Source organism: Panthera leo, chromosome C1 (genome assembly GCF_018350215.1).
Source record: "Panthera leo isolate Ple1 chromosome C1, P.leo_Ple1_pat1.1, whole genome shotgun sequence".
Classification (NCBI taxonomy): domain Eukaryota; kingdom Metazoa; phylum Chordata; class Mammalia; order Carnivora; family Felidae; genus Panthera; species Panthera leo.
Genome location: NC_056686.1, coordinates 141074627 through 141095209, shown reverse-complemented (window position 1 = coordinate 141095209; position 20583 = coordinate 141074627). Strand labels below are relative to the sequence as shown.

The window sequence follows — 20583 nt, the reverse complement described above, 5'->3', positions numbered from 1 at the left end:
ACAACATTAAGATTTCAGTATAGTAGAGTTGTTGTGTTGGAAAGTGAGAGAGGACTTGAAACCAATTTTTTTAATGTGACTATGAGATGAGATTAGTGAAAAGAACATTGAGTTTGCCTTAAGACAAATACCTCCGCCCAATCCTTTTATGCCTTCCTCTGCTTTATTCTTCCAGCACTTATCACTACCTGATATTGTATCATATGTCTATTTTTTATTGTCTATCTCTCCCCATGAGAATGTAAATTCCTTGAGTATAGGGACCACAAAGAAGAGGTTGGGGTGGTCATGTTGCTCGTACCTCTTTCAAATGCATAGTCCTTTGATCTTAGTAAAATGTTTGGTAGCATTTTATCATTGTCACTGCCAGTGACTGAAATCCTTCAGTGGTTCCCATCAATCATAGGATAAATTTCAGGGGGCGCCTGGGTGGCTCAGTCAGTTAAGTATCTGACTTCAACTCGGGTCATGATTCCAAGTTTGTGAGTTTGGGTCCCATGTCGGGCTCTGTGCTGACAGCTCAGAACCTGGAGCCTGCTTCAGATTCTGTGTCTCCCTCTCTCTCTGCCCCTCCCCTGCTCCTGCACACATGCGCATGCTCTCTCTCTCTCTCTCTCTCTCTCTCTCTCTCTCTCCTAAAAATAAATAAACATTAAAAGATGTTTTTAAAAAAACTATAGGATGAATTTCAAAACATGGAGGCCTATGATGATTGGGCCACTGCTAACACTTCATATCCAGCCTTACCTCCGCTTCAGCCAAGTTCGAAACAGTCTGCAGGGTCTCTATTCTGTCTTTGAAGATCTGTGTTGTTCCTTGTGTTTAGAACATTAATTCCCTTTTTCAAGTGTAATAAACAAGGGTGTATTAAAATCACAACTTTTTATTAAATCCTTCCCTTATCTACTCTTCCCCCGAGGAAAAGTAAATGCTTGCACCTCCATGCTGACATAGCTCTTTATTCAGAGATCTGTTGAAATAAGTATCTTGGTAATTTATTATTGTTTATATATGTCTGCCTTATATGTCTGCAGTGGCAGAGTTGAGGGTTGGTCTGAGGACAATTGTTCTAGCCTAATCTCAATCAGTGCCCCTCCCTCTTTTTTGGTATTTTCTCAGACCTCAGCTAAAGTGCTAAGAGATTACAGAGTCATTAAGACAAATCCCCTTCCCCACCCATACCCCTCTCTCCACACCCTTCCAAATGAGATTACTATCCCCGAGCTTCTCTTATAGAAATTCTAAAACTACCACCATGAATCTTGTCTTGCTAGGCAATAAGTTCGTAGTACCTGGAACCCAATAAGTACATTCTGAATTAATTTTTTTTATTAAAAAAAATTCTTTTTAATGTTTTTATTTATTTTTGAGACAGAGAGAGACAGATCATAAGCAAGGGAGGGGCAGAGAGAGGGGGAGACACAGAATACGAAGCAGGCTCCAGGCTCCGAGCTGTCAGCACAGAGCCCGACACGGGGCTCGAACTCACCGACTGTGAGATCATGACCTGAGCTGAAGTCGGAGGCTTAACCAACTGAGCCACCCAGGCGCCCCATTCTGAATTAATTTTTTATGTATTAATTCATCCGTCTTTTCATTTAATCATTTAACTAATATACAATTTCTATCTTCTTTGCTTATTCAAATCCTGCATCTCTTTTTGTCCTCAGAAGATCATGAAAAGCCTTGCACCTTGCACCTTGCACAATCCAATATTGCTTCTAACTTCACAATTTCTGTCTTTAACCACATCATTACTCAGCAGATATCAACCCTATAATCGTAGGTCTCTCAATGACTCCTTTTTCCTACTTGCCCCCAGTAGTCCTTATGATTCTTTCTAATAATTCTTAGACCTGTCCACCTAATATCTACCTAGGGTCTCAATTTATGACCTTAACATAATCATTTCAAGATTATAGCATGCTTTTCAACTGCTTTTTATTGAGTGCTAGGTGTTGCCTGGACAGTATCTCTTTTATTCTTCCCAGTGGTTTTAAGACAAAAAAGTACCTTGCTTGAATTTACAAATAAGCAATGTGAAGCTTACCTAGTAAAATAGAGAACTTTAATGTAGTCATAGTAACTCTAGAGCTAACCTACTTAAGTTACATTCATTCATCAATATTTAATGAGATCTCCCCTGCATAAACCACTGTGGTGGTGTGGTTTTCATACTAGATTTATTCTTGAACATGGTAAGAATTCAATATAAAGAGTCCTATGGATGCTCACTATTTACAGGACCCCTATAGTAATTCATTTAGTGAAGTTTCCATCTGTAATCCAAATTACTAGAGTTAATGCAGTGGGCCAGCTTTGGAACAAAATAGATTCAAATACTGGTGCTGCCACTGTGTGACTTGAGATCTTCCAGAAAGATGCTTAACTTCACCATGTCTTCAACAATAAAATGAGAAGAAAAATACCAACATCAAAGTTCAGTAAATGGTAACTATTGTTGCCCAGTGTCTAGCATAAATGCTAGCACATAGTATTTAATAAGTGCTTATTACACGAATACATGAATATACTAATTAAAATTTTTGCAAATTTTTTTCTGAAATGTATTCATTAGTTTAATTTTCATCATTTAAAAATTGTGGACTTGGGGTGCCTGGATGACTCAGTCCGATGAGCATCTAACTCTTGATTTAGGCTCAGGTCATGATCGCAAATTCAAGCCATGTGTTGGGCTCTGTGCTGACAGTGTGGAGCCTACTTGGGATTCTCTCTCTCTCTGCCACTTCCCTGCTTGTGCTCTCTCTTTCAAAATAAATAAAATAAATAAACTTTAAAAAATAATAATAAATAAAAATAAAAATTGTGGAGTATAAGAGTTCTGGGAGACATTTGAAATGTTACCCACCGTGGTAACTATTTTACAGAATTTATTTAAAGAAAGCTCCACTTTGAGGTTTTTTAAGTTCCGTGTTTTCAATCGATCCCCTGATGGACTTTGCAACAAGTAACACATGAAGAAAAAAAAGGTTTTTAAAGATTATTTTATCCCATCAGCTAGTTCATATACAGTAAATATACACAGCTAATAATGCCTAGTGACCTGTGACTAGCCTGAAATCTGTTACCTTGCATTCAGACCTATCCCACAATGTTATCAAATCGTAATAACCAAGAGGTTCTAAGCTTTAATCTTCCCACTGAGCTGGGCAAAGAGTTTCTACTATTTATGACCAAACCGACTCTTTTTTAGATGAGAAAATTGAGCCCCTTTGAGTTCAAATGAAGAGAGGCAACATAGTATAAGGGCTAAACCTGGAGTCCAGTTGATAAGGTTTGAATCTTTGCTGTGTGGCATTGTCAAGTTACTCAACCTCTTGTACCTCAATTTCTTTATCTGTAAAATGGGACTAATTGCACTTACCTCATAGGTATCTGAGGTATAGGTAAGTTCATAGACAGAAATTGCCCAACAATGACTGGGTACATGTTATAAATATTCAGAAAATGTTAGCCAGAGATTCATTAGTTTCTCAGATTCAAGTAAGACAACATTTATAAAACCACAAACGCTTCCAAAAAGAAAACCCCAAAACCCAAACCCTATTTTCATTTAAAGTGGTTTCCTAGTCCATATTAAAATAATGTGACTATAGCCGTCAGCAATAACTTAATGTTGTATATCTTGAAGTGTGATTCCAGAATCAGTGCATCAAAATCCCCAGGGAGCTTCTTTATATGCAAATATCTGGACCATACCTCTCAGAGCTACTGAACCAGAAGTTCCAGGACAAGCCCCATAATCTGCATTTTTAATATGTACCCCAAATGATTCTTTTTAGCATCAAATCTGAGATTCCTACTGTGTACAATGCACAAATTTTCTTTAACTTTTATAGCAGAAATCCTTTGCCTATGTCTCAAAACATTCATGGAGAAAAACAAAAGTCTTTTATAAGCTCAAGAACTACAAAAATAATTGAAACTGACAGCTTTGAGGAGCCAAAAGGGAAAGTGATTCATTGTTATGCTTCAGGCCTTTCTGGACAAAGAACATAATTACAAATTTAGAAAATTAATCCATTTTTAATTCATCACCAGGAGTAGTCATGGCAGGATTAAAGGTTCTATTTTTCTTGATCACTGGGTTAAGGAAATTTTTCTTAAACTGTCTAGTCTATTAAATTAATATAACTGACAATTTTAAATCCCCTAAGTGTAGTATGGATAAAACAGAATTTTTATTTGTAAGCTTGGTTGTCTGCTCTCATATGATACTAGTGGAAATACAAATTGGTACAACCTCCAGGAAGGACAATTTGTGGTATTTATCAAAATTTTAAGTTCTCAAAGTTGTTTTTTTCATAAAAAAAATTTTTTTTAACGTTTATTTATTTTTGAGACGGAGAGAGACAGAGCATGAACGGAGGAGGGTCACAGAGAGAGGGAGACACAGAATCTGAAGCAGGCTTCAGGCCCTGAGCTGTCAGCACACAGCCCGACACAGGGCTTGAACTCACAGACCGTGAGATCATGACCTGAGCCGAAGCCCGATGCTTAACCGACTGAGCCACCCAGGTGCCCCAAGTTCTCAAAGTTTTGATGCAGAAATTCCACTTCTAAATGATTACCCCACAAGTGTATTCACTCATGTGTAAAATAAACTATGAAGACTTTTGTTCATTGCAGAGTAGTTTGTAAAAAAAAAAAAATTTTTAGACAAAACCAGTGCTAAATAGATTATGGCACATCCATACCATAAAATACTATGCAACTCTCTATGTGCTAATATATAGTGCTTTCCAAAATATATTTGATGGAAAGAAAGTTTCGCTAAAAGGAACCAGACCTTCTTAGATAAATAGCTAATTCTAGGACTGGGGCTGAAAAATGTATAAGAGCCTGGAACATCTTTTTGTGTCAGAAAACAAACAAGTGCTTAAAAAGTTAGGAAACATGTTAAAAGACTCCAGAGACAGCTTGAAGGGCTCCCATGACTGAATCTGGAATGATAGATTATAAACTATTAAATAAAAAAAGAATCTATGAGCCCCTAGTGATACTAAAATATATAAATAAATAAATGCAAAAATAAATAAATTTATATATATTAGAGAAGGAATAAATAATAAATATATATATACATGCATATGTACATGTATATATGTGTGTGTGTGTGTGTGTGTGTGTTTATGTATGTATATATATATCAGAGAAGGAATGGCAGAGTTAAGAAATCACCATTTTGCAACCATGATTGTAATAATTGATTTGGGCAATAATCATCAGTAGGTACTAAAACCATTTAACAATGCAGCACCTGAGTGGCTCAGTTGGTTAAGCATCCAACTTCAGGTCAGGTCATGATCTCACAGTTATTTGAAGTGTACATTTAAGTGGTTTTCAGTATATTCATAGGAGTTGTACAACCATCACTGAAATCCATTTTAGATAATTTTCATCACCTCAAACAAAAAATCTTTGTACTTTTTAACTGTCACCTCCTTCTCCACCTAATACCACTCCATCCCATCCCCAAGTAACCACTAATCTACTTTCTGTCTCTATAGACGTGCCTGTTCTGGACATTTTATATAAATGGAATCATAATATGTGACCTCTTGTGACTGGCTTCTGGTACTTAGCATTTTGTTTTCTAGGTTTACCCATGTTAGAGTATGTATCAGTACTTCATTCTTTCTAATTGCTAAATAATATTCTATTGAATGGTTATACCACTTTTTGTTTATCCATTTATAAGTTGGTGGATATTTGAAGTTAAATTAAAATCCTGGTCCAAAGCCAAATTAGGGGTTATAATTAAAGAACTCCCTAATCTTCAGAGATATACAAAATTTTACTATGGAATCCAGAATGCTTTATAGATACTTATTATTCTGGACTATAGATCTGTCCCAACTATAACTTAAAGGGGAAAATGTCTAAAATCAGTAAGGCATGAAAGAGTTGATTTTAAAAATGTAGCTGTGAAAAACTTTCAAATAAAACAACAACAAAATACACCACATGCACATGTGCACTTTCTTTCTCTCTCTCAAAAAATTAAAAATAAAATAAAATAACAACAATAAAAAAAAAACACACAAAAAAACGAAGTGCCTAGCTGGCTAAGTTGGTTGAGCACCCGACTCTTGATTTTGGCTCAGGTCGTGGTCTTGAGGTTCGTGGGTTCAAGCCTTGTGTCAGGCTTTGTGCTGACAGCATGTGGAGCCTGCTTGGAATTCTCTCTCTCCTCTCTCTCTAACCTCCCCAACTTATGCTCATACATGCACTTTCTCCCTTTCTCTCTCAAAATAAATAAATAAATTTGAAAAAAAAATACACTACGTAAAGCAATTATAGAAGCCTTTCCTTTAAAGATAGACTAGATAAAGATTTAAAAAGTTAAGTAAAAATACAAAATATACTTCAAGAAACTTTCAAACAGTACTCTATTTTAGATTCAGTATCTGAAGTGAAAGGAGGCTTGTCTTCTATTTTTATAAGTGGGCTTACACCTAAATTAGAGGACTTAATAAAAAATAAATTAATTTGAATGTGTGAGCTTGCCAGTTTAGAAAATAATCTGTGGCTCAATATTTTGAGATAGCTTTAAAAACAAGCTATAGGGGCACCTGGGTGACTCAGTCAGTTGAGCATCCAACTTTTGATTTTGGCTCAGGTCATGATCTCACAGTTCCTGGGATCAAGCCCTGAGTCACTCTCCTCTCTCTTTCTCTCAAAAATAAATAAATAAACATTAAAAACAAAAAGATAGAAATCAATACATCTATGGCTCTCAAGGTGAAATAACCCAAAACATCTCTGTTTTCTAAGATGTGGGAGCCTATACACAAGAATATTTATAAATATAATGAGCAGAAGGGCCATTAAACAAATTACATACCACACTGGTGTGAAAACAGGACAGCTGTCCACAAATCTGTCCAGTGATACAGGTAGCTGCAAGGTACACAAGAGCACTCAACAATCCCCAGTCCTTTTTCCAATTCCCAAGGGGAAAAAAACTGCTTTCCTGTTTATCACTCTATCTAACATTAGTCTCACCTCTATAGCAGAGCAAAAATTTAAAGTTGCCTAAAAAGGAAAAAGAAAGACAAATGGACTTTTCATGAGAAAAGAACAAAAAAATTTATTATTTTAGTTTGAGAGAGAAAGCGGGGGAGGGACAGAGGAAGAGAGAATCCTAAAAATGCCCCGTGCTCAATGCAGAACCTGATGGCATGGTCGGGTGGGGGCGGGCTGGATCCTAGGACTCTTTATTTTAGTTAGAGAGAGCAGTGGAGAAAAGACAGAACAGGAAAAGGGAGAGAGAGAGAATACTAAGAATGCCCCATGATCAGTGCAGAGCCTGACGGGGGCTGGATCCCAGGACTCTGGGATCGTGACCTGAGCTGAAATAAAGAGATGGACGCTCAACCAACTAAGCCACCCAGGCACCTGAAGAAAACAATTTTTATTAACATAAAATGACAGTGCCAGATTGTTTAAAAAAAAAAAAAGATCAAGTTGAACATATACAGTAAATTATGAAAGAATTGAGGAGAGATAAACTTTATTTTCTTTGGTTTAATAGAACCACTCAAGTAGTCAAAATCTTTAACAATTCAGTGTCTCAGCTATAATTGATATTTTGAGATCATTATCAGAAGAATATTCTTTATTCTCTGTGGTACAGTATCGTACAGAAAATAGTCAACATAGCAGGCCTGAACTGCTATCCTTGAAAAGGCACGTTTGCGAGATTGGCTCTTAGCTGGTATCTGGGAACTTAGGTTTTGGGAAGGTTCCCAACATTAACTGATAAAGGTGCGTTACTGAATTTTTTGTATGAATAATATGTTTTTTACTGAATATTTGCTCTTCTTTTTGAGAGTGTGGAATTTGGGTATGTGCCAGGTAGAGGGTGCCTACACGATTAGCCCCCAGTAGAACCCCAGGCACTGAATCTTTAATGAACTTCCATGTTTGGCAACATGGCACATGTTTGTCACAACTCATTGCTACGAGAATTAAGCATGTCTTGTGTAACTTCACTGGGAGAGGACCCTTGGAAGCTTGCGTCCAGTTTCTCCAAGAATATGTCCTGGTGCCTTTTCTCTTTACTGATTTTGTTCTAAACAGTATATTGCCTATACTCTTTAGCCTATACTCTTGCCTATACTCTTTAGCCTATGAGTCATCCTAGTGAATCATTGTACCTGGAGGTGGTCTTTGGGATCTCTAATCAAAACACTTACAAACGTAATAAGTAAGATTTACTTTTAGAGAAAAATATACAGCAGCTCTTATACACAATCAGATTATAGTACATCTTGATATGAGAATTCATATACTATATATAATTTAGGAAACTACCCCCCAAATAGCTATGGTTCCAGAATTCCTATGGATGAAAGACTCCACAGACTAGGCATTTTAACTTGGAGCAGAGCCTATAAGATTACAGATTGATTTTTTTCCTTGATTTATATAAATCTTTCTTTTTGTACAAGCAAGCATGTACATGTTAGGCCATGCTCTATGGATCTTAACTCATTAGAAAAACATTGCCTATAAAACCTATCCCTTAAAGAAGAGGCAAGGGGCACCTGGGTGGCTCAGTTGGTTGAGCATTCGACTTCAGCTTGGGTCATGATCTCATGGTTCAGGGGCTCAAGTCCCACGTCAGGCTTTGTGCTGACGGCTCAGAGCCTGGAGCCTGCTTCGGATTCTGTGTCTCCCTCTCTCTCTGCCCCTCTCCCACTCGTGCTCTGTCTCTTGCTGTCTTTCAAAAATAAATAAACGTTAAAAAAAAAAAGAAGTAAAATATAGAGCAGGTGGATGGAGTTGTTGGGGGAGGGCAGTAGAGAAACAAAATAAATACACTTCCTTCTCCCAGAGCAATTACAAGCTTCAACAAATATGTCAAACTAGCCTCAGATCTCATATTAGACTTTAAGTCTATGTTGGTACACATGATAAATCACTGTGGCTAGCAGAAACCACTCAATATTTTTTACTTATTAACTAATTATGAATTATCATTATTTTCTCTGTATATAACCAAATACTGTTGTAGCAACTTCATAACCCTACCCCACAAAGGAGAACTCCATACTTGTGTTTCTGTAATTCAAGATTTCCATGATCAGAACAGAACTTTTCGTTGTTGTTTGGTTGGTTTTGTTGTTGTCTTTAGCACCAAATTTATCACTTTTTAAAAATGAGATTTTTCCCAAAAGTGAAGAAAAAGAAACAAATCCAGTGTCTGCATTCCCAACTGCAGCCTTGATTCTGGGATACCTTCTTCACTCTGAGACCAAGTTGGCTCTCTGGGAATCCAATGGTGTCATATGGGTTGAGGGTTCCTCTGTGATGGGTTTCTCTCTGCCCCTCTCCTGAGTTTTAGGGATGGATTTTTCATTGTGGGTGTGGTCCTCCTCACCTTCTTCCAGTGCTGTGGAGAGATGGCCAAAATGGACTTGAGAGGAAGGTTGGAGGTCCAGTCTTCATCTATCTCTGGGGATGACTGGTCACTGGTCAGCATGAGGGTGGCAGGGGTGGGGCGGTGTCTGAGAATCTGCTCTACCAGCTTGGGGTCAATGGGCAACTCCAGCAGCAGGACTATGAACTGGATCTTCCAGGAGTTGTTGTCTTGCACCATGGGTGGGGCTCAGCGCTGGGGCAGGTGCTCTCCCTCTTAGCTCCAGCCCAGCCCCAGCCCCTAGAACAGAACTTTCGATGCTATCCTACCAAATCTCAACTCAACATCGTTTGTTGACAGTTTTATATTAAAAATAAAAATATATATATTAGGCTTAATATATAAAATATCATCTTGTATCTCTTATAAAATCCAATTTCTTACCAAAAGCCAAATTATTCAAATAACGGAACTAAGATCCTTTCTAGGGTGTATTAAATTGTTAGTAAAAAAAAAAAAAAGTAATTTTTAAAGTAATTTTTTTTTAAAAGTAAGCTTAGACAATAATTTGCTTCTTGTTAAATGCTTTTTCTGCATCTATTAAAATTATCATGTGGTTTTTATCCTCCTCTTGTTGATGTGATGTATCACGTTGATTGATTTGTTCATATTGAACCATGCTTGGATCCCAGGAGTAAATCCCACTTGATCCTGGTGAATGGTTATTTTAATGTATTGTTGGATTTGCTTTGCTAGTATTTTGTTGAGAAATTTTTCATATATGTTCATCATAGATATTGGCCTGTAGTTCTCTTTTTGTGTGTGTGTGTGTGTGTGTGTGTGTGTGTGTGTGTGTGTGTGTGTCTTTATCTGATTTTGGAATCAGGGTAATGCTGGCCTCATAGAATGAATTTGGAAGCTTTCCTTTTTCTTCTATTTTTTGGAATCATTTGAGAAGAATAGGTGTTAACTCTCCTTTAATAGTTTGGTAGAGTTTACCTGTGAAACCATTTGACCTTGGACTTTTGTTTGTTGGGAGTTTTTAAATTACTGATTCAATTTCATTGCTTGTAGTTGGTCTGTTCAAATTTTCCATTTCTTCCTGATTCAGTTTTGGGAGATTATATGTTTCTAGGAATGTATCCATTTCTTCTAGGTTGTCCAATTTGTTAGCATATAACTTTTCATAATATTCTCTTATATTCCTTTGTATTTATGTGGTGTTAGTCATTATTTCTCCTCCTTCATATCTGATTTTGTTTATTTGGGTCTTCTCTCTCTCTCTCTCTCTCTTTTATGAGCATGGCTAAAGGTCTATCAATTTTGTTGATCTTTGCTTTTTTTTTAAACATACAGTATAAATACTTTATTAACAATTACAGATCATCCCTGTGAGCTGAATGGTTGATCCAGACATCAAGGACCTAGCCACAAGTTCAGCACAACCTCTGAGCTTCTTGCTCTGACTCCAAAAGGGTGAGAATGTTGCCCTCATGCTTGGGGCCTTTCAAATTGCAGAAGATAGAGTAGCTCATGTAGTCCATGAACGCCACACGCACCTGTGTGCACTGTCCTTGAGAACCGGTCCTGCCCAGCACCTTGGTGACCCTGGCCAGCTTGAAGGGCTGCACACAGCTTGTGTCCATGATGGTGGCAGGGTGGCCGTTGGGTGGAGAGCTCAATTTTGTTGATTTTTTCAAAAAACCAGCTCCAGGTTTCATTGATCTCTTCTATTGGTTTTCTTTTTTTAGTTTCTAATTCTTGTATTTTTGCTCTAATCTTTTAGATTATTTCCTAATTATTTCCTTCCTTCTACTGGTTCTGGACTGTTTGTTCTTCTTTTTCTAGCCTCTTTATATGAAGGATGGGTTGTTTATTTGAGATTTTTCTTGCTTTTGAGGTAGACCTGTATTGGTATAAACTTCCCTCTTGGAACTGCTTTTGCTACATCCAAAAGGTTTTAGACCTTTGTGCTTTCATTTTCTTTGGTCTCCATGTATTTTGTGATTTCCTCTTTGATTTCTTAGTTGATCCATTCATTGTTCAGTAGCATGTTGTTTAACCTCCATGCATTTGTGTTCTTTACACATTTTTTCTTATGAGTTAATTTCTAGTTTCAAAGTGTTGTGGCCAGAAAAGATGCATGGTATGACTTCAATCTCTTTGAATTTGTTGAGACTTGGTTTTGGCCTAAACATGTGATCTATTCTGGAAAATGTTCCATGTGCACTTGAAAAGAGTATATATTCCGCTGTTTTAGCATGCATGGAATATTCTGAATATATCTGCTAGGTCCATCTGGTCCCATTTGTCATTCAAGCCACTATTTCCTTGTTGATTTACTGTTTGGATGATCTTTGGGGTGTTAAAGGCCCCTATTATCTTTGTATTACTATTGATTATTTTCTTTATGTTTATTATTAGCTGCTTTATGTATTTGGGTGCTCCCATATTGGTTGCATAAATATTTACAATTGTTACATCTTTTGTTGTAATTGTTGGATTGTTGTTTTGTTGGATCATTCCCTTTATGATTATATAGTGTCCTTTTTTGTCTCTTATTACAGTCTTTGTTTTAAAGTCTATTTAGTTTGGTACAAATATTGTTACCCCAGCTTTTGTTCCACTTCCATTTGCGTGATAAATGGTTTTCCATCCTTTCACTTTTAATCTACACTTGTCTTTAGGTCTGAAATGAGTCTCTTATAGGTAGCATATAGATGGGTCTTTTTGATTGTTTTTTTTTTTTTTATCCATTCCATCACCCATTGTCTTTTGATTGGAGCTTTTAGTCCATTTACATTCAAAGTAATCGTTGATAGGTATGTAGTTGTATCATTTTATTACTTGTTTTATGGTTGTTTTGTAGTTTTTCTGTATTTTTTTCTTCTCTTTGTCTCACACAGTTTATTGGCTTTCTTCAGTCATATACTTGGATTTCTTTCTCTTTATATTTGTGCATATCTATTACTGGTTTTTGGGTTTTGGTTACCGTTAGGTTTATATATGATATGTTATGCATATAACACATAGCAACTTAATCTATAGTAAGTTGATGGTTGCTCATGTCCGAACCCAATCTTTACTCCTCTCCTTGCCACATTTTAGGTATATGGTGTCATATTTTACATCCTTTTATTTTGTAAGTCTCTTGACTCATTTTTAGAGATATACTTAATCTAACTGTTTTTGTGCTTCCCACTTTTCTCACTCCTACTTTTGGTCTTTCTTTTGCACTCGAAGAGTCCCCTTTAACATTTCTTGTAGGGCTGCTATACTGGTCATGATTTCCTTTAACTTTTGTTCATCTTGGAAACTCTTTACCTCTCCTTCTTTTCTGAATGGTTTCCTTGCTGGATAGAGCATTGTTGGCTGCAGGTGTTATTCTTTCAGCACTTTTAATATGCTGGCCTGCAAAGTTTCTGCTGAAAAATCAGCTTAAAGCCTTATGTGGTTTCACTCATATGTAACTGTTTTCTTTTCTCTTGCTGCTGTTAAAATTCTCTCATCATCACTACTTTTTGCTATTTTAACTACTGTGTGTCTTGTTATGGACCTCCTTGGGTTGGGAAGTTTTCAGCTATTATTTCTTCAACTAAATTTGCTGTAACCTTTTTTCTCCTTTTTTCTTCTGGGATCCCTGTAATGTGAATGTTATTATGCTTGATGGTCACTGAAGTTCCTTAGTCTATTTCCCTTCTGTTCATCTTGATTGATTTCCACTACTCTTTCAGGTCACTGATCTGTTCTTCTGCTTCCTCTAATCTGCTATTTATTCCATCTAGTGTATTTTTGAGTTAAGAGTTCTTCATCTTTGATTTTTTGTTTGCTTATTTTCTATGTCTTGTTCAGGGTCTTTTCTCAAGTCCAGTGAGTATCTTTATGATCATTACTTTCAATTCTCTATCAGTCACATTACTTATCTTCTGTGCCATTTAGGCCTCTTGCTGTGCTTGTCCTCTTCTTTCATTTGGGACATAGTCCTCTGTCTCCTCATTTTATCTAAATCTCTGTGTCTGTTTCTATGTGTTAGGAAAGTCAGCTACATCTCCTCCTCTTGAAAGTACTGGACTTATTAAGAAAGAGGTCCTGTAGTGGCTCTCTTTGCCTGTTGTGGGCAAGGTTTGTTCCCTGTGTTTTTAGTGGGCCATTCTGGGGCCACCTTGGGCTTAAGCTGAGTCAGACTAGGCATTTGCCAGAGATGTGGTAGCACTGGACTTAAGTTCAATGAGAGTGCAGGGTGTGTGGTGTCAGCACCATAGGTTCTAGTGGGAGGGAACCTGCAGCTGCCAGGGATAGAGGTAGACCAGGTTGGAGGGGGTGGGTCCATAGGAAAATGCAGGATGTAGGGCTCACTGTTAGTAAGTTAGGTAGGGGGTGTTGGAACCAGATTGGTTCCTGCAGGTATCCATGTGTTTAAGGGTGGGGGGGGGGGAGGAGGGAGGCAGAGAAGGTAAATGGCACCTGCCAGCTCCTTTGTTTCTGGAGAAGTTTTCCAATGATCCCTGTCCATCTAGTACAGGCTCTGAGATTAGACAATACATCTTCTTCATGTATACCGCAGGCATTTTTCAAAGTGCTGCTTCCATGCTATATCTCCATGGACTGGTTGTTGTGCTCTCTCTGTAAGAGCAAAGACTCAGCTTCCTTTCATACTGCTGGCTCTCCCATGCACCCAGTGATTTAAAACAAAAAAAAATTTTTTTTTAATTTTTTTTAATCTTTATTTATTTTTGAGAGAGAGAGACAGCGTGTGAGCAGGGGAGGAGCAGAGAGAAAGGGAGACACAGAATCCGAAGCAGGCTTCAGGCTCCAAGCTGTCAGCACAGAGCCCAACGCGGGGCTCGAACTCATGAACCATGAGATCATGACCTGAGCCGAAGTCAGATGCTTAACCGACTGAGCCACCCAGGCGCCCCTAAAACAAAACATTTTTAATGTTTATTTATTTATTTTGAGAGAGAACATGAGTGGGGAGGGGCAGAGAGAGAGGGAGAGAGAGAATCCCAAGCAGCCTCTGTGTTGTCAGCGCTGAGCCTGATGCAGGCTTGATTTCACAATTGAGTGAGATCATGACCTGAACCAAAATCAACAGTCAGACACTTAACTGACTCAGCCACCCAGGTGCCCTGCAGTGATTTTTAAAGTTCCAGGTTTTAAACCTTGCTGATTGTAAGAACTTGAAAAATTCAGTCCCTCTGGTTTTCAAAGCCAAATGTTATGGAGATTCATGTTCCCTGTGTGGGCTCCCTGGTGTTAGAGTCTGTTTCCTTCCCTCTCTGCACCATGGCTCACTCTACCCCACAGACAGTCCCACAGGTCTGTTTAGCTCCCCACCCTTTCTCTGCCCTTCCTGCCCTCTTCAATGTGGCTTCTTCTCTACATTTAGCTAGGGATTGTCTATTTTACTAGTCTTTGGGTTGTTTTCTTTATAATTTTTTAAAAATACTTATTTTTGAGAGACAGAGAGACAGAGCACAGGTTGGGGAGGAACACAGAGAGAGGGAGATACAGAATCTAAAGCAGTCTCTAGGTTCTGGGCTGTCAGCACAGAGCCAAACACGGGGCTTGAGCCCATGAACCATGAGATCATGACCTAAGCTGAAGTCGGATTCTTAACCGACTATGTCCCTGGGTTGTTTTCTAGGTTATTTACACTGATGTGTTATCTAGTTGTATCCATAGTATGAAGTGAGCTTAAGGTCTTCCTACTCCTCCATCTTCCTAGGAAGTCCCCATAATAACTTTTTTCTTTTTAGGAGAAAGAGAGAGAGTGTGAGCAGGGGAAGGGGGCAGAGGGAGAGAGAGAGAGAGAGAGAGAGAGAGAGAGAGAGAGAATCTTAAGCAGGCTCCACACTCAGCGCAGAGCCCAACACAGGGCTCAATCCGACGACCCTGGGATCATGACCTGAGCCAAAATCAAGAATTAGATTCTCAACAAATTGAGCCACCCAGGCGGGCCCCCATGATAACTCTTGAAGATAGAAAATGTGCCAGTGTTCTATTTATTGCTTCTCAGCTCCAAATACTATCTTATTTGCCTCTGAAAATGAGTCCTTTAAAATGTATCCTTTGGGGCACCTGGGTGGCTCAGTCGGTTAAGCAGCCGACTTCAGCTCAGGTCATGATCTCACGGTCCGTGAGTTTGAGCCCCGGGTCGGGCTCTGTGCTGACAGCTCAGAGCCTGGAGCCTATTTCAGATTCTGTGTCTCCCTCTCTCTGACCCTCCCCTGTTCATGCTCTGTCTCTCCCTGTCTCAAAAACAAATAAAACGTTAAAAAAAATTAAAAAATAAATAAAAAATAAAAAAATAAAATGTATCCTTTATGTGTAGTGCAGATTATTAAGCTATGTCAGTAGAGGGCACTGGAGAGATGGAAGGAAGGAGCTTTCCATTCTGGTTGCAGTGTGCTTGCTCAGCAAGTTTCTGCATTGCACAAGGCTTCTTCAGCAGCCAGCTTCTACAACGGGTCAGCAGCTCCAGCTTTTCCTGGCAACCACCTCAGATGATTTTGCCATTGAGGGTCTTCCACAAGACACCTCTTTTTGAACAGGTTCCCTAGGCAGGGTGCTTCCTAGCAAGTTCCACCAACACTACACCACAGTGACTTCTCTGACACCCAGGAACCATAGAATTCATTCTCTCCAGCAAGGTCTGGTTTTCTGGGGCGCTTTTCCTCAGGTCCTCTATCTCAGTCATAGGGATTGTGACAGCTCCATTTATCTGCTTATATCTCCTTGTATATTTAGTTTCCACTGGTCAATCACTTGTTGTTCCACTCCCGTGTTGTAGTTAATAATTCTTTGTTATGGGTCTTTATATATGTTTTTAAAAAATTTTTTTTTTGAGAGAGAGAGAGTGTGTGCACTCACACTCACAAGTGGGAGAGGGGGCAGAGGAAGAGAGAGAATCTTTTATTTTTTTTAGAGAGAGATCATTTTTTTTAAGTTTATTTATTTTGAGAGAGGAGAGAGAGAGAGAGAGCACAAGCAGGGTAGGGGCAGAGAGAGAGGGAGAAAGAGTAGAATCCGAAACAGGCTGCATGCTATCAGTGCAGAACCCAATGTGAGACTCGAACTCAGGAACCGTGAGATCATGACCTGAGCCAAAATCAAGAGTCGGACACTTACCCAATTGAGCGACCCAGGAGACCCTAGAGAGAGAGTCTTAAGCAGGCTCCACGTTCAGCACCGAACCAACAGGGGGCTCTATCCCACGGCCCTGAGATCATGACCTGAGCCAAAATCAAGAGTCAGGCACTCAACCGAGTCACCCAGACACCCCTATAATTCTTGGTATTACAGTTTCCCCGTTCAGATTTCTTTATGGTTTCTGTCTCCTGATTGAACTCTAACTGATACAAATATAAAACATACATTCTCTATCACTTAACTCTTGGCATATAATAAGAATGTATAGATAGCCCCCTTAATATTCTCCACTTGGCTTTATGATTTTTAAGCTAATTATATTTCATATATCATATTTCATTCTAAATAAGAGACTAATACTAATTCATTCCTTCACTTAATTAAGGATCCCCTATGTCAGTCTCTGTTGCAAAGGCCTACAGATACAACAGTGGAAAACAAAAATCCAGCCAAAATCACTGTTCTCATGGAGCTTACATTCTAGTGGGAGATCAAATCCAGGTAAACAATTAAACTATGTAGTATGCTAAATAGTAATAAGTTCTAAGGATAAAAATAAAGTAGGGAAGGATATATGAAATTTTAGGGAGAAGTTAATTGAAATGAAAGACCCAGGAAGACTTTATTGAAATTGTGATTTTTGGGTGAAGATCTAAAGGTGGTGATTGAGTGAGTCAGGTGGCTATCTGGGAAGACTATTCCAGGCAGAGGGAACAGCATTTGGCTTTGAAAACCAGAGAGGCTGAATTGTGCAAGTTCTTACAATCAACAGGGTTTAAAACCTAGAACTTTAGAAGTCACTGGGCTCATGGGAGAGCCAGGAGGATGAAAGGAAACTAAATCTTTGCTCTTAAAGAGAGAGCACAAAAGCCAGCCCATGGAAATATACTCTTGGAGGCAGGAGTATGCTAATGTGTCAAAGTATAATAAGTACACCAGTGTGGCTAGGGTACAGATGATGGTGGTGGAGGGAGTGAGGGGAGAAATAGGAGATGAGCTGGGGGGAGTTAGAAGAGGGAGCCAGATCATGATGGGTCTGGGGGTTGACTTTGGCTTTTCTTCTGAGATGGGAGGCTCTCACCTCCATCAATATACTGTTATTTTAAGAGTTCTTGTTTGTGCTTGCAGAATATTGATTACAAAATACTTGGTACTTTAAAACAGAAAAACAAAAAGAACCCTTTTAAGATTGTTCTGTAAGTGATCCCCATTCACTGCAACAGGAATAGAATTTCAGAAAATGATGTGAATAGTTATTTGTGTACTATGTTTTACATGTAATTTCAACTTAAATGAACATCTTGATTCAATTAAATCTAATATTGTGTAACTTTTTTGGGGGACATCATGAGATACACTGAAGTTACTGAGCCTTAGGCAAGTAATAATCCTATTTATAATTGTTTGACAGTCAAATACATACTCAAAAACTATTTTTTATATTTTATAAATACTGTTAAGGATATGGCCTTAGAGTTGTGGCCCAAGAGCCTTGTTTTCAGGGAGTTTGCTTTTATACATTTAGGTTTTGTGGTATATAATACCTTCTAGTGGTTTTCTTTGCTGGGCGTTTGTTCAAAAGGAGATTAAACAGCTGTGAATATATGTTTTCAGTATTTTTAAAGCAACACAAAACATGAAAACAACTTGCCTTCACAATAACAGAACCTGAAAAAAATTTTTTGAGGGAGACCAGTTGTAAAGTATATTTCTAAAAAACTTCCTTTTCATAAAATGTTCTTTCCAGGGGTGCCTGGGTGGCTCAGTCAGTTGAGCATCCAACTTCCTCTCAGGTCATGATATCCTGTTTGTGAGTTTGGGCACCATGTCTGGCTACTGCTGTCAGGACAGTTCCTACTTTGGATCCTCTGTCTCCAGCTCTCTGTGTCCCTCCCCCCTTCCCACTTGTGCTTTACCTCTCTCAAAAGTAAATAAACATTTAAATAAATAAACAAGTAAGTAGGGGCACCTGGGTGGCTCAGTCTGTTGAGCATTTGACTTTGGCTCAGGTCAGGATTTCCCAGTTTGTGGGTTCGAGACCCGAGCTGACAGCTCAGAGCCTGGAGACTGCTTGGGATTCTGTGTGCCTCTCTCTGCCCCTCCCCCCCTCACATTCTCTCTCTCTCAAAAATAAATGAATAAACATTAAAAAAAACTTTTTTAATTTAAAAAATAAATAAAACATTCTTTCCAAAAATCTGAACTTGAATGTCATATTAAATAAAATACTGAATGTATACATATATGAACATCAGTACATTTGTTTTATTTTCAGAGAATGATATTGATATAAAGATCACCTTAAGTTGAAAGTAAGCATTACTTAAAAAGGAATCTCCCAAATCCACATATAAATATGACAAAGAAAAAAATAGAGAAAAAAAATCTTTAAATACACCTGAGCAGGTATTAAATTGAAAATGTTCTAATAAAGTAGAATTACTATTAGAATACTAAAGAATACTAAATTAGACATGCAAAAGGATGCTAAATTGAAGAAAACAGAAAATCAAGTTGTTGTTGTTTTTTCTTTTAATGTTTATTTTTCATAGACAGACATAGAGTGTGAGCAGGGGAAGAGCAGAGAGAGAGGGAGACACAGAATCCAAAGCAGGCTCCAGGCTCTGAGCTGTCCACACAGAGCCCAATGCAGGACTCAAACTCACAAACCATGAGATTGTGACCTGAGTTGAAGTTGGATGCTTAACTGACTGAGCTACCCAGGCACACCAAGAAAATCAAGTTTTAAAAAATGCTTTACAAAGTCACTCAATAATTCACACACACACACACACACACACACACACACACACACAATCATCTATACATATTGTAGCTCTTCCTGTCCAATTATTTTTATAGATCTCAGAATATAACTATAATATGTCCTACCTCAGAAAGGTTTGTAAATGATTCAATCAGATCTCCAGAAGTCATTATAACCTGTCTCTGACCCTGTGTATCCTTCTTTCACTATACTATTGAGATATAGGAGAATCTAGATCAGTGGTAATAGATGGCATTTAATATCATTTTAAATATTTTAAAATCTGAATATTAATTTCAAGAAAATCTTAGAGAATTTTCATTAATCATCACCATCATCATAAATAATAATACCTTATATACTAGAGTACATTATACTTTTCAAATTTACTCATACTCTTCAATTTCCTATTAAATTCCAATTGAGACTTCCAAAGGAAACAAACTGAAAAATGGGGATTCAGATAAAGACCAATAAAACTTACAGAGGTGAGGAAAAGAGAGAGAAAGAAAGAAAGAAGAAAAGGAGAGAAAGAAAGAAAGAAAGAAAGAAAGAAAGAAAGAAAGAGGGAAAGAAAGAAAAAGAAAGAAAGAGGAAAGAAGAACAAGGAAATGAAGAAAGAAAGAGGAGAGTGAAAAAAATTTCATGAACAAGAATGTAAAGAAATATTAGGTGTAGGCAGGAAAACATACAAACATAAGTGTTATACTAGTCTTAAATAATATTCAACTAAGTTAATTTCTCTAGAAAAATAGCTATCTTCTGTTTACTGTTTCTTCTTGTTTATGCTTTGTCATCTTGAGTTATACTTTAATTCCTCAAAGTCTAAGCCTGCATGAAACTGATTAGGAGGTGTATTAACTATCTATCACTGCCATAAAAAATTATAACACACTTAGTAGTTTAAAACAACACAAACTTACTATTTTACAGATCTGTAGTTCAGAAGTCCAACATGGGTCTTTTTGGATCAAAACCAAGGTGTCAGCAGGGATGCATTCATTCTGGAAGCTCTAGGGAAGAATCTCTTTCTTTGCCTTTTCCAGTTTCCAGAATCATTCACATTCCTTGGCTCATGGCTCCTTTCTTCCATCTTTGAAACCAGCGGTGTTATATCTCTCTCTTGTCCTATCTCTTTCTCTGATTCTTTTTCTTTTTAATGTTTATTCATTTTTGAGAGAGAGAGAGAAAGAGAGAGACAGAGTATGATCAGGGGAGGAGCAGAGAGAGAAAGGGAGACACAGAATCAGAAGCAGGCTCCAGGCTCTGAGCTATC

General features: G+C 37.9%; 1 protein-coding gene and 1 pseudogene across 1 annotated transcript; both read right to left on the bottom strand.

Annotated features, from left to right (window-relative positions):
* Positions 1–9272: 9272 nt before the first annotated feature.
* LOC122226014 lies at positions 9273–9628 on the bottom strand (annotated as a pseudogene).
* A 1196-nt stretch (positions 9629–10824) lies between these two features.
* On the bottom strand, positions 10825–11034 carry LOC122226013 (40S ribosomal protein S28-like). Its single transcript, XM_042948665.1, has one exon. The coding sequence runs from the start codon at positions 11032–11034 to the stop codon at positions 10825–10827; it is 210 nt and encodes a 69-aa protein (XP_042804599.1).
* Positions 11035–20583: the final 9549 nt, after the last annotated feature.